The 13,494-nt window shown below is 40.8% G+C and overlaps 2 protein-coding genes across 2 annotated transcripts; both read left to right on the forward strand.

The window, feature by feature from the left end:
- Positions 1 to 287: 287 nt before the first annotated feature.
- Positions 288 to 2,283, forward strand: LOC149041741 (transient receptor potential cation channel subfamily A member 1-like). Its single transcript, XM_089181196.1, has 3 exons — positions 288 to 594; positions 1,165 to 1,346; positions 1,931 to 2,283. Exons 1-3 carry the CDS (start codon positions 430 to 432, stop codon positions 2,133 to 2,135), a joined length of 552 nt encoding a protein of 183 aa, XP_089037322.1. The 5' UTR covers positions 288 to 429; the 3' UTR covers positions 2,136 to 2,283.
- Positions 2,284 to 3,283: 1,000 nt separating this feature from the next.
- On the forward strand, positions 3,284 to 13,211 carry LOC149041742 (transient receptor potential cation channel subfamily A member 1-like). Its single transcript, XM_089181192.1, has 11 exons — positions 3,284 to 3,638; positions 3,828 to 4,288; positions 5,473 to 5,816; positions 6,396 to 6,708; positions 7,057 to 7,384; positions 7,841 to 8,037; positions 8,602 to 8,931; positions 9,569 to 10,406; positions 11,001 to 11,204; positions 11,898 to 12,076; positions 12,489 to 13,211. Exons 2-11 carry the CDS (start codon positions 3,867 to 3,869, stop codon positions 12,718 to 12,720), a joined length of 3,387 nt encoding a protein of 1,128 aa, XP_089037318.1. The 5' UTR covers positions 3,284 to 3,638; positions 3,828 to 3,866; the 3' UTR covers positions 12,721 to 13,211.
- Positions 13,212 to 13,494: the final 283 nt, after the last annotated feature.

The following is a 13,494-nucleotide window of genomic DNA, read 5'->3' on the forward strand; positions in this document are numbered from 1 at the left end:
CAGTCTTTTCTTCCTGTTCACCTTGGCTTTTTCGGTGGTTTTCTACATACTGTTCAGGGAGCAAGTACGTATCTTGAGCTCTCTTTCCTAGGTCCTCTGTATTCTGAATGATTTCTCCTGCGGAACAAAGATATTCGCTTTCGATACTGTAGACAATGCCAAAAATACAGTTTTATCTTTGTCCCTCTGATTAACTGTGTATATATTTCATCGTAATTCTCGTATCGACCATTTAATCAGCCGGACAAGGCTTGCGACAAATGTACAAATTGTGTGGTTCTAAAAAAAAGCCCGGGTAGGGCATGATATCTTTGTTTTGCTTTTTGTTTTCTTATTTTTTTGTTTTGATTGCACTTCTTGACTGATTTTGAAGAGATTTCTTCGTTTTAGAATGCCTTTGACACATTTTTCGTGACGCTGGTGAAAGTGATGGTCATGACCATCGGTGAATTGGATTATACCACTTTGTTGGTGGACAACTTGGAGGCCACCAATCCAGAGACCAAAGCACCTCTCGTGCCTTACCGTGAATCATCCTTCGTATTTCTCTGCCTCTTCATCTTTGCCATGCCCATTATCCTTATGAATCTTTTGGTAAGTAATTGTGACGACTAACTTGTAAGTGGCAAGACACACTGAACGTCATTCAAGCGGCTGTCGGACTAACTCCTCCTTTCTGTTTTTTGGGGAAAATGGACGTAAAAATTAGTTCTACGACTGCTTGAAAGTGAAACTCTGAAGGAATCTACAGGTTCAAATCACTCAAATAGCACCTGAACGTGTATAAAGCTTAAAACGTTTACGTGGGAGGATGTGCCTGGACCCACCTTAATGGTATGAACCCCCTGGTATTATGGTACAACTCATCCAGGGGAATGTTTGGGCCTCCTAACTCCATAATTCGCTCCAAAAGCCAATACGATAGGTAAATAACCGCCGTTAACTTCCATCTACCGCGTTTAAAGGATCTTTTAAGTAATCCACGTGCTTCATACGCGTGGAGGTGCTTGGTAAAATGTTGGTCCTTTCATGGTCGTGAAAAAATGATGTCAGGCTTAAGTATCGATTCCAAAATACCTTTTACTGACTGTACTGCTCTCTTTGGCGTGAACTCGCGAGAATTTTTACTCTTTCAGTTACTGTCTTTTTTTTTCTTTTTCTCAGGTCGGTTTAGCTGTGGGAGACATAGAATCTGTGCAAAAGTATGCGTTTCTGAGAAACAAGGGAAAATTCGTAGACTTCGTGGTTGGAGTTGAAAGAAATTTACCAAAATTTGTTACTCGGCGTTTACACAAGCCTGAGTTGGTCGTAACTGGACGATACGTGGACAGAAAAATTTCGTCAGGGTGAGTTTCTAGTTATTGGGGAGCAGATAGAGTATTTTGACTTTGACTTTTGCTCAGGCTTTTCGAACGGAAGGCTCAGTCACCGTCAACCGTACTCGGAAGAACAGCTTTCGACAAGACAACCACTGTACACGATCAACTGCTACTCTTGAGTTCGAGCCAGAAACTTTTCCGTCGAATAAAACTAAATTCATTAAGATTTCTCTCTCACAAATAAAACGTACTTAACTTGTTGGTAGTGATGAGGGACGAAGCTGGCCCTCTCCAAGTTAATTGAAAATTACCATGTTTTTCCATAAAGAGAACAGGTGACCAAAAAACAAACATGTAAAGCATTTCGAGACAACTCCTTTTGGTGGCCTTACCTACGCACGCTAAACCTGCACTTCTCTTTCAAAAAGCGCAAATGAAATTGGATTTCAATGTTTTAGCTTTATGACCTCGTAATAACAGAGTAGTAGTTCTTCATATTGCTAACAACTATTTCCAAAAAACTTTTCCAGGCATTAGATCAGAGACTTCCAGGTAAACTGTTTCTGATTCACTTTTTAAATAAATTTGACGTCCTTTTACTTCATTGTTAGGAAATATTCCTTTGAAGACGAAGACCTCAGTAATGAAGAACGAACAGCCGAGAACGAGGACGAACAGAGACTGGAAGCTCTTGCTAAGGAATTGATGAGGGCTAAGAGACGGCAACTGTCAATCATTGACGCCATACAGGATCAGAGAAGCGTTTTATCAGCTCTAGCAGTTAAAATTGGCCTAGATACCTGTGAGGAAGCTTAAAGATTCTTTCTTACTTAGTACAGGTTGACCACGAAGGTGATCTAAGTCATGTTCCTGCAGTAAAACCCTGAATTAAGGCCTCCCTTCTTGTAAGTTTTGTTTAAAAAAAAAAAGCGCCCTTCATTTTGGCTAAAACTCAAAATAAAAGCTCAACTTCCTCGAAGGAGAAAGTGCCTGAGTAATAAGAAAAATGAGATCGAAGCTTTGCATCAATTAAAACCATCTGGGTCAAATTTCATGCGATATTTTGGTCGGATACATATATACTGCTCAAGTTAATGATATTGACATTTAACTCAACAAACGATTGTTTAAAGCGAATTTGCAAGGAGCGTGGGAAATTTTTGTATATCATATATGCTTGACATTAGTGTGAAATGAATTGATTAAAAAAAGCAGTCATCACAGGAAATGTTTGTACCCAAAAACTTAATTTTTCATGAACTGCCATGATAAATTTCAAATAAAACTAGCCGCTCCGCGACGGTTTGGATCAGACCGGCCAATAACAAATGGCTTCTTTTTTTTGACTCTTCAACATTTTTTTGTTAGACTTGCCTGGCCACTTAGTCTTTCGTGATTTTTGTTAGTCCGGTTAAAGATTAATGATCATGTCCTCTATTCTCGTCACGTTCCTGATAGCGGCCAGAGGCTACCAGGCAAGGGCGTGAAACGAACGTTTCCCTCGACAATTGTCTTTCTCACTCTCTCTACTCTCCCCTCCCCTCCCCTCCCCTCTGATGCCTCTGATGACGCGGCAACCGGTTTCCTTTCACTTTTGTTGTTTCGTGATAAGCTTTGATGGGAAAATTCGTCAAGCGTTGAGATCTTAACAAGTCTTGACCAAAAAACCGACATGCTTTTACGTTACACTTAGTGCTGTATCTCTGTTAAATTGTACGTCACCCCCCCCCCCCCCCTCCTTTCAGCATTGGTTCCATTCTTTATAACATCTTAGAAGCGCGTCTGGGATGCATACTGTAACTTAACAACGGTATCTTTTAATCCATACATGTATAATTGCATCTTGGCAAAAAAAATGCATGTACAGTTTCAAATGACTGATTTCGGAAGTTTCCATGGAAATTATGAAGGTTGTACAATATGAAATATTCTGCTGAAGGGAGGCAGGCATATCTAATCGACGTAACTGACCGACGATAAACACATACACAGAGGGTACGTGACAGCTGTTTCACAGCTAGTCATACATCGAAATGAGTTGAATTGATTGAGCCGTAACCGAACCCATAATTGAAAGAATCAAACGCCTAATGCCACTCGCGGTTTTAAAGATCCTCAATCGTCAATTTGTTATTTAACTCCCAAATAATGATGGAAATGAAGCAGTTATCACGCGATTTCCTGAGCTGAAATATAAACTATGTCAGTTGACCTTGCGGGTCCTCTTGGTCGATTGCACTTCGTTCGCCTCAGGACCTCTCACAGGAGCTTATTGAGGACGTGTCCACGCCTTCCTTAATCAAACAGTGGTAAATTCAAGTAAGCAGTGGTTTGCGTGATAAATTGAAAAATATAAACAAAACATATTCCGTCTTTGTTTTTGCATCCTTAGATACAATTGTTGTAACAAATTATGTTTGACCATTGAAGCGTACCGCGCAGCCGGAAAAACGTAAGACGTATTTATTTGCATGCTTAAATCACCGTTACATGTACATCTCTTAACAGCTGGAAAGGAACACGTAAACCGTTGGGCTTTTGTTCACTATGGCAGATGGAGATATGAGTGATACAGATTCCCACACAAATTCTAGAGTAAATCTTGGCGAATATCGAAGTCTTATTACGCGATTTCGACGTAGCCCGATGGTTCAACAGAAGAGACCTCACTCGGGAGGACGACTTCAACTTCACGATGAATCCGTTCGCATGGGGATGAAAATGATGCCCTTGCAAGATCGTAACGTCGCGTTTCATCGCGCTGTTGCTCATGGAAATTCGGAATACGTGAGAAAGATTTTGTCCGAGAAGAAGTACGATGTGGATGCCTTCGATGAATATGGATTCACAGCGCTCCATTACGCCGCCCAGCACAATAAAGTATTTATCCTAAACATGCTCCTGGATTTTGGCGCTGAAGCCTCTGTGACAGGTGCGGATGGCTCGACTGCCCTACATCTTGCCGCGAGGTGAGTCACGTACGCAGTGAACTTTAAACTAAACAAAACTTTTTTTTTTACCAAGGTCTGCCATATCAAGCCTTCTTCGCGAGAGTGGCCACTAATTGGACTTTTGTGCCTTTCGCTCTAATTTATGTTTGATTACGAGTGAAGATGAACTTAAATCACTTAGTCTTAGAATCAGTGAGATCTCGTGAGCTTAGATTTTCTTAACCTTGATCCTTCACACGCACCAGAAGCCACATATTTGGGACTAGAATTGACACCTTGTAAAACTGCAACTGAGCTAATATAGTACGTCTTTCTGTTACTTTTTACCAACTTCAGAACATTTTATGCAAGCAAAATCATTCAGAAGCCTTTAATTCTTGTCACCTCCTCGGATAAATAAGGTTTTCTTTTTTTGCTTCCTAGCTAATGAAAAGAATTATTTATTCTTTAGTGGTAAAATTTGATCTCAAATACGATTTGACTCGTCGTCATAAAATCTCAACAGCTGCAGACCATAAACACAAGCGCTTTAATTGTTAACACTTCGAGGAAAAACAATAATCAAAAAAATAAAAATTGTTTTGATATCGATCGCCGTTCTTTTAATGTAATGTAGAGTAGGTTTTACTCATCCTACATCCAGAACTTTGATTAATGATTCCGTGTTGTTTATGAATAAATTAGACGAAAGAATCCAGCTGGGGTCACGGAAAGCTAATCTTGACGAGAGCGCCTCAATATATATCTGATTGCTCTGAATTTTTTAAACTTTTTATCAATTGATTTAAAATGTTGAATCATCAAAAGCCGAAACAGAGTTTGAGTTGACATAGTTTTCAAACAGAAATAACGAAGTAGTATTATTAGAAGTATTAAAGAGCCACTAGTCTTTTTGTAAAATATTGAACCAGGAATAATGAACTCTGGAACAGAGGAATGCAGTAGTGTTCTCTAAGAGTCGACGAGGCGCTAGTTTCTAACAGACGCACAAAATCTTGGATTGAAAAGGGCTACATCGTTTAGGTAGAGAGAGAGAAAGAGAGAGACAGAGAGTGAAAGAGAGAGTTTGTGTGTGTTTATCTTTCTTTTCAAGTTTAAAAGGTCAGGTGTATTCGTTGGTATACTCCATCCGCAGGAAGACAATGATAGTCAATTCCGTGTTCTAGTTAACAAATTGACAGCAGACAGCATTTCATTTACAGGTTCCATTCTCTAGATGCCGTCCTCTCTCTTCTCGGAGCAGGAGCTAAGGTTAGCTCGAAAAACAGCCTCACGGGTTCAACTCCCTTACATGAAGCCGCAGCATTTGGAAACAAAGACATTGTCGAGCATCTTTTGAAGAATGCAAAGGCTGACGTGAATGCTTCAGATTTCAAATCTGTCTCGCCACTTATGCACGCTAGTGGCTCAGGTTATGGTGTTATCTGCTTAATTCTGCTGCAGTATGGGGCTCAAGTTGATTTTTCTTCGGCAGAAGGGATGACAGCACTTCATTTTGCCGCCACCAATGGAGATTCCTATGTCACGCAACAGATTGTCGAAGCAGGTAGACTGATCACCATAAGATTCCATTTTAATAGAATGGTTATTATTTATTGCTGAGGCGGGGAGGAAGGGTGTCAGAGTATTTTGGTTATGTCACGATAAACGTTACCAGATCCCCCTTAAGGCTCTATAATATTCCAAGGATCCCCCTTCAACCCCCCTCCCACCCTCCCCCTTGGCAGTTTATTAGCAGTCAATTGACTTTCGTCCCCCTTTTATACTATGTTGGCGACGACTGTTTCCCCTTTAGTTCTCCCTGAAATCATGTGAACACTTAGTCGTTTAATAATAACTGTTCCTTGAACCTTCCTGAGAGAAATTCTGATCTCAGAATAATTGGCACATACATGTTGAGTTATCGGAAACGTATCTCAAGATTTTCTATCTTTTGTTAAGGTTTCGGTAAAGCAACTTTTCCACACCTTCACCGAAGATGATGTCTTTACCTCTGGAAAAAAATTCAGCCCGCCGTCTTTAAGCCACTCTTATTAGACGTTCAAAATGCGTCAAAAACTTGCAATGTGAATATAGTTCATGACTTCTAAAAGTTAATTTTGATCTTTTTATCCAAATAATACAGCAATTCGCCATTATTTAAAAAAAGAACCAACTACTGTTGCAAAACCAGAAATGAACGCTGACTTCAAACAGTTCATAAACAAATGTGACTTGGATGGTAGCACAGCACTTCATCTAGCGGTACAAACAGGTTCCAAGGACGTGTCCCAGGTGCTCATTCAGTATGGGGCTGATGTGAATTGTCAAAACAAGAGCCTCCAGACACCAGTGTACCTGGCAGCAGTTGGAGGACACCAAGATGTCTTGAAAATGCTCATTTTGCAGGGTGGCGATATGAATGCAAGTGACAGCCAACAAAGAACTGCCCTACACAGGTACCTACTGAATATCAGTGAACAACCCCCACGTATTCTCACAAGGTTTCACACAACTTAATCCAAAATCAAGTGAAGCTGATCTCTTCCATCTACAAACAAGGAAAGATTCTGAAAATTACAAGCCAACCATTAGACGTTACTCGAAAAACACCAAAAATTTAATTAGATTAAAAAATATGAGTAAGATGAGGAAGCTATTACTCCGAAAAGTTGACCAGAAGGGGTGTCGGTAAACTTGAAAAAAAAGGGTTAAGCAAAATATGCACGTCCACTTTATTCTGGTGCTCACAAACCCCCAGATGCCATGCTTGCCTTAATTTAACATTTTTGAAATATTCCTTCCAGTGCTGCCGCCTTGGGATCTACAAAATGCATTGAGATTCTCCATGAAAATGGTGCCAAAATTGACACCAGGGACCAGAGTGGTCAAACGCCTTTTCTCTTGGCGGTAGCCGCTGGACAGACTGATTGCGCAAAGTTATTTCTATCATTTGGCGCCAAAGTGGCAGCTCAAGACAAGCGCCTACGTTGTTGCCTCCACCTTGCTGTAGAACAGGGAAGAGAGGAAACGCTCAGTATGTTACTGAGTGAGACTGGTAACGACTTAGTCAACATACCTGACCACAAACAGCGGACGTCGCTTCATTACGCGTCGTGGATTGACAACCCGAAGGTATAAACAAATTACAGGAAGTGTGACCACTGCTACGGGAGATTACTGACACAGACCTACTTGTTTTATTACCGGATAAAAGAGATGATTTTAATTTAAGATCGTTGTCATCTTTGCATGCTTTGTTCCTAAAAACTGTTTAGCGCAAATTTATTTAGTAAGAGTTACTGTTCGTTTCCTATAATGTGATCAGTTTTATTACATGATCCTGGTGACAGAAAAAGCGTGACTTCGTTCAACTGAATTTAAGCTTCTGTAGATCCACCTTGTTGTTGTTCTTCTTCTATTTCGTTTTTTTTTTCTCCTTCCTCGTCACCAATGTCATTGACCACAATCATCACAATCTCCTTTTTCATGAAAGCCAAGTGCACTTCAATGAAAGTGTTTATATTTCAGTTCTTAACTTTTCTAACAAACGTAACCGCAATCTTTGGAAACGTACACTTTTTTCCGTAGCTTTTGGAGCTGCTACTCGAGACAAAAGCAAATGGATGCGTTCGAGACGCAAAGCACAAGACACCACTTCACTTAGCCGCTGACCGAGGCACCTCACGCCAAGTCAAGGTTCTCACCCAAGCTGCGCCATCTTGTGTATGGATGCGAGACGATCAGCGGCGAACTCCTTTGCACTACGCTGTTATGAGCATGAAGAGGTACGTCACTCACGTTTCACTTTTGCTCTAGTTGTTGTTGTTTTTTTTAATTACATTGCAGCGAAGGCCCAATCAGTATCGGACGTTAACCTACTTCCTGTAACATTAAGCGACTGACGAACCATTCCCTATACTGAATTTAATGCACCATTCCTCAAATCTTACCCCTTGCCTCTCGATGAATGTCCGTGGGAAGTCGGTTCACTGGTGCTCAAACTCTTGAGTAGAGATAAAAGCTTTAAGAGTGAGTGTTTAACTTAAAAACCCATTGTAATTTTTCTGTACATGTACGCGGCGCTTATGACCCTATTGAGCTGTTGAGTCGATTAACAGCCGCTGTTCCACCAAAACCAGTCGGTAGGAGAGAAGACTGGATTCGAGAAAAGTTGGGCCTAAGTAAGCTTGAAACGAATCGAGTTGGCCATTTGGTATCAACATTACCCAGCTCGTTCCCAGAGTCTCTCTTCTTCCCGTTCCCAAAGAGAGAGGAGAGATCATGGTAACGAGACTGCGCCAATAAATGAATATCTGATGAAAACACATGATCCCATGATGTCTTGTCAGGAAATCTTGCGCCATACTTTTGGACATGGGTGCTGATATCAATAGCCCCGATATCGTAGGCTGGACTCCTCTAATGTGGGCTGCAAAGGCAGGAAATGTCGGTGTCGTAGAGCTCCTTCTCGAGAGGGGCGGGGACACGGATCACGTAGACATTGATGGAAATTCAGCCCTCCATGTGGCAGCACACTTTGGTCAAGTTGAGATCGTCAGGACACTGTTGAATTATGGAGGGAGCTTAATTTTACCAAACAAACGTGGAATGACATGCCTTGATGTGGCAATGGAAGCGCAGATTAATGAAGTTGTCATGGTTATTGTCAAACATAACAGGTATTTTACCGCCAGTATCCCACTCCTAGTTAGCTCCAATGCCATTTGAAATGAGTTATGCAACATCTCATGAGGCATGTGTGCATGTGCACCCTTTCAGGCCAGCTAGGTGACCCGTGTGAGGATAGACTGACTAAAATTCCAACAGTCCTTCCTTACCGGTGTAATCCGTCAAGTGAGACAAAGAAACCGTTACAAAAAAAATTATTTTGGTGCGCGTGAATTCTTTGACGCGCGCTTCTCTTCTTATAGTTCGCGGAACGTCGTGGTTTTTATAATGACTGACTGATTGACTGACAGAGAATAAATGATTGACTCATTGATCGACTAGCTGACTGATTGATTGACTAGCTGACTGATTGATTGACTAGCTGACTGACTGACACGGACAGACCGATAGACAGGTTGAGGGACTGGTCGACCTGCCGACTGATTGAATGACTGGCTGACTGACTAACTGACTGACTTACTAACAGACTTATTAGCTTGTGACCGACTTCCTGACTGACTGATAGACTGACGGACCGAATGATTGCTGGACTGACCGACTGACACGGGTAGACAGATAAATAGGTTGAGGGACAGTATGTCTGTAAGAAGCACAAGTTCCTCACCTAAAATTTGCGATTTTTTACAGATGGCGAGAAGCACTTACAGCCTCAAGTGCCAAATCCAATCCTGTGGAAAGGTTGATTGAACATTTTCCCGACGCCGCCCACGTTGCCCTGGATCGCTGTATTCAGCGATCTACTTCTGAACGCTCCATAAAGTATGACTTCACTCTCATAGACCCAGGCCCCGATGATCACAGTGGAAACAACGACGAACGCTTCCTAGGTTTGGTAACGATGGTCAGACACAAACAGCAGCTCCTCTTGGTTCATCCGCTTTCTCGAAAGCTGTTGCTTCTTAAGTGGAGGAGGTTTGGTTGGTTTGTTTACGGAACGAATGTCGTGCTTTATTCACTTTTCCTAATATTCTTGACAATTTTTGTTTCAACGGAGAGAGAGAATGTCAACTTTCCCAAACCAGAAGACGATGATGAACTTGACGAAAAATTCTATATAGAGAAAAGTGAATTCAACGAAGCGGTGCCCTATATCGTCGTCGTATTCGCGGTTTTGCATCTTGCGAAGGAGTTTTATCAGATATACACCCAGAGGCTTCGTTACTTTACGGAGTGGACCAATTTTCTTGAATGGGCCTTATACCTGACAGCATTTTTGTTTGTTTTACCTTACGTTACTGATGACACCGGTCTGAGACAAAATTTTGAAATTTACTGGCAGATGGGAACGTTTTCCATTTTCTTTGGTTACGTTAACTTAATCCTCATCGTGGAGCCGATCAAGTTCTTGGGTCTGTACGTGACCATGTTCCTCGAAGTGATGAAGACCGTTCTGAAGGTTCTGTTATTGTTTGTCATGTTCACTTTGGCCTTCGCAATGGCGTTCTACATTCTGTTGAAAGAACAGGTGAGCGGAAAGAGAAGGAGAGATTTATCAAAATGTGTTCTTTGTGTGTATGGCGAACAGAATGCACGTGGCGGCCAATAACTCTCTGTTTATCGACATCTAAAATTTCTCTCCCGATTACATGTTTACCATCGCCATGTTGATTCGTACTTACACTTGTCTTTCACAGAGCAGAGCCTAAGGTCATAACTTCTGTTAATGGCATCGAGAGCGAGATGTTAATTCTCTCCCCTGGCCCCGGTTGGGAGAGTCGGGGAGTTTACTCCAAAAAAAGATTTTTATGGAGGATCCACTTTCAGCCCCCTAGCTTAATTCCGTCACCCTTTTATGTAGAACATTCTTAAAGAAGATGTACCCTTTTAACGAAGCTTTCCTCAGAAAACAAGAGTAACACCTCACGCGGAATTCACCATAATTCCCAGATTTCTTCATTCTGGTATGAAGAGCCATCAGTAGGTTTCTGACAGAGGTCAGCTTCCCGATTTAACTCCGAGAACACTTCAGCCGATCCATATGTAAAGATAGATCGTTCATTTTCTCAAAGAAGTCCATAGAACTGTAGCCCCAAGTTGACGATGTTTTGTTTTCTTGCAGGAATCGTTTAGCACGATAATGAAGGCCTTCATGAAAGTTTTTGCCATGACTTCTGGGGAAATTGAATATACTCAAACCGTCATTGACGCGCTGAACCAGACTTCAGCTGGCACAAAATTTCCGCTCGTTCCTTTTGAAGATTCTACCTACATTTTCTACTTCATGTTTATCTTGGCGATGCCGATAGCTCTTGTTAACCTATTGGTAAGCAACTTTTTTTTTTACCAGTATCAAAGCCCCCACCAAACAAAGAATCATTAACTTTACTTGGACACTGAGAAGTTTCTTTTAAAAATTATGAAAGAAAATCGAGAATGGCGTTGATCTATTTTGAATTCAGTCACCAAGCAAGAAAAATTGCGAAATTTTTTTTTTATCCATTTGTGACTTTTTCAAGGTTAAAATGACCTTCTTCAAAGAATCATATCAAAAAGTACAACCACGAGAACTTCAGCTGAGGGAAGCAAGGCGCGAAAATTAGTCGTGAAGTAAAACAAGAAACTTGCCATTTTACAGGGCGCATGTATGAGAAATGGCCTCTCTCAGCTCATGTTTTCTCGCTGCAACTATTCAATACTTTACTTCTTATTTAGTTCCTATAAAACGAGGAAACCAGACTAGGCCCGCAATGTGTTACAAAAAATTAAGAAAATTGAACAAAGGGAGTAGGTGTCCAAAGAAACTGTGGTGTTGCTTCTTTGGGAGAGTATAAAAAGGTTATTTGGTATTATTAACTGAGTTGATAACGTAAATAAGTCACAGTTAAAAGTTTAAAAGCTGACGTTTCGAGCGTTCGCCCTTCGTCATTCGCTCTGATGAAGGGCTATAGCTCGAAACGTCAGTTTTTAAACTCTTAACGGTGGCTAATTAAGATAATAATTTGTACGTGTATCTTAGATTGGTTTGGCAGTTGGAGATATTGAAGCCATTCAAAAGACAGCTTTCCTCAGGAACAAGGGGAAACAAATCACTTTTATCGCTGATATAGAGAAGAAATTTCCAAAATTCTTCACCAGACGAATTTATAGTGGACATGAGATCGTGTATGCTGGAGAAGAGAAAGGAAAACTTTGGAGGTAAATGAAAATTCTCACCTCATCAAAATTTCCACCTGATCCGTTTTCCCTAGCACTGCACGAAGCTATTCGGCCTATTGCACGAGATCTATATGAAAGGTTCGCGACCAACCAAAGGTCCCACAGGTTTAAGATCATGCGAAATTCGTCAAGCATTTTCTTGGTTAAATCGTGTTTAGGATTTTGACCAAGGTCTGTTAGCTTGCATCTAAAATGCTAGCAGGACACATGACACGTCACACTATGTTATACTCTTTAATAAGAGAAATCACATTATTTCTCCTGTCTGTAAGTAACTATAAGACAAGTTTAAAGGGGCTCATTTCTACCTTCCCAACTCCACTCCCCCTGGGTTGATACAAGGGAGATACGTTCTACGTCTAAACCTATATTCATTCTAACTTCACAACAGGAGAAGAACAAAGCAGGAAGAATTTCAGGATGAAGATCTTTTGGGAGACAATGACGGGGAAATTGACGAGATGACGTTACGGCTTGACAATTTGAAACGAGAAATAGAAAAGTCTAAATTGAGACAGAAGATTCTCATTGGTGCCACAGACCAACAGAGAGATATCCTACTCGCCGTGGCCGAGCATGTCGGCGTAGAAGTTAATTTGCCATCGCGTATAAAGATAGAGTGAAAGCTTGAGCAGGACATTCAAGAGACAAAATGATGAGCTTGAAACTGTTTTTTAAAGCCACAAAATGCCCCGTAAGGGAACGATCATTATTTTTGGCTAGGGGGAGAGTGGGGAAGGGGGCAGTGGTGTTTGGTTGTATCACAATAAAATTTACTTGATTTCCTCTCCCCTCCCCTCCTAAGACTCTGTCGTATTCTAATGCCCTCTCTTCCCCTCATTGGAGTCAATTTGCTTTAGTAGTCCCTCGAAACTCTGTTAACGACGACTGATCCTTCCTCCGTTGACACAAAATGCCCTTTAAGACGACCATGGTTTAAAATGAATGGCAGCTGAAGGCAGTTGTAGAAGAATTTCATTAACGAGTTACGAAAACATTTCAGTTGTAAGCGTGTACAAAAAGTCTATCTCTTATAGACAAAAGAAAATAAATAATACTTGTAAGACAAAACTGTTTATTAACGATCTTTAAATAATAAAATACAGATCTTATACAATTTTATCATTGGTTTCTTAGATATCAACATAAAAATATTTGAATCATTACGACGTCTTCATTATTTAACAATTAAGTGAATGAAAAATTCACAAGAAAGACAGAAGCAAATACACAGTCACAATCTGAACTTTAATATATTTTACACAGTCGCTGTTAACAGGAAAACTTCAACAGTGGTATCCTCGCGCACACATTTCGCCAAGCTGTTCAACAGATCTTTGAAAGTACAAAGATCCAACTGCGAAAATACGTTTGCATGATTATCAGAAATTTGCATT

The sequence above is a fragment of the Pocillopora damicornis genome, chromosome 8 (assembly GCF_964200805.1).
Source record: "Pocillopora damicornis chromosome 8, jaPocDami1.2, whole genome shotgun sequence".
Taxonomy (NCBI): domain Eukaryota; kingdom Metazoa; phylum Cnidaria; class Anthozoa; order Scleractinia; family Pocilloporidae; genus Pocillopora; species Pocillopora damicornis.

Coding starts and splice junctions, on each gene's coding strand:
- LOC149041741 (XM_089181196.1), top strand. CDS start 430: ATGGTCATGACCATCGGTGAATTGGATTATACCACTTTGTTGGTGGAC. Junction 595..1,164: donor TTATCCTTATGAATCTTTTG/GTAAGTAATTGT, acceptor TCTTTTTCTCAG/GTCGGTTTAGCTGTGGGAGA. Junction 1,347..1,930: donor GACAGAAAAATTTCGTCAGG/GTGAGTTTCTAG, acceptor CTTCATTGTTAG/GAAATATTCCTTTGAAGACG.
- LOC149041742 (XM_089181192.1), top strand. CDS start 3,867: ATGGCAGATGGAGATATGAGTGATACAGATTCCCACACAAATTCTAGA. Junction 4,289..5,472: donor GCCCTACATCTTGCCGCGAG/GTGAGTCACGTA, acceptor TTTCATTTACAG/GTTCCATTCTCTAGATGCCG. Junction 6,709..7,056: donor CAAAGAACTGCCCTACACAG/GTACCTACTGAA, acceptor TATTCCTTCCAG/TGCTGCCGCCTTGGGATCTA.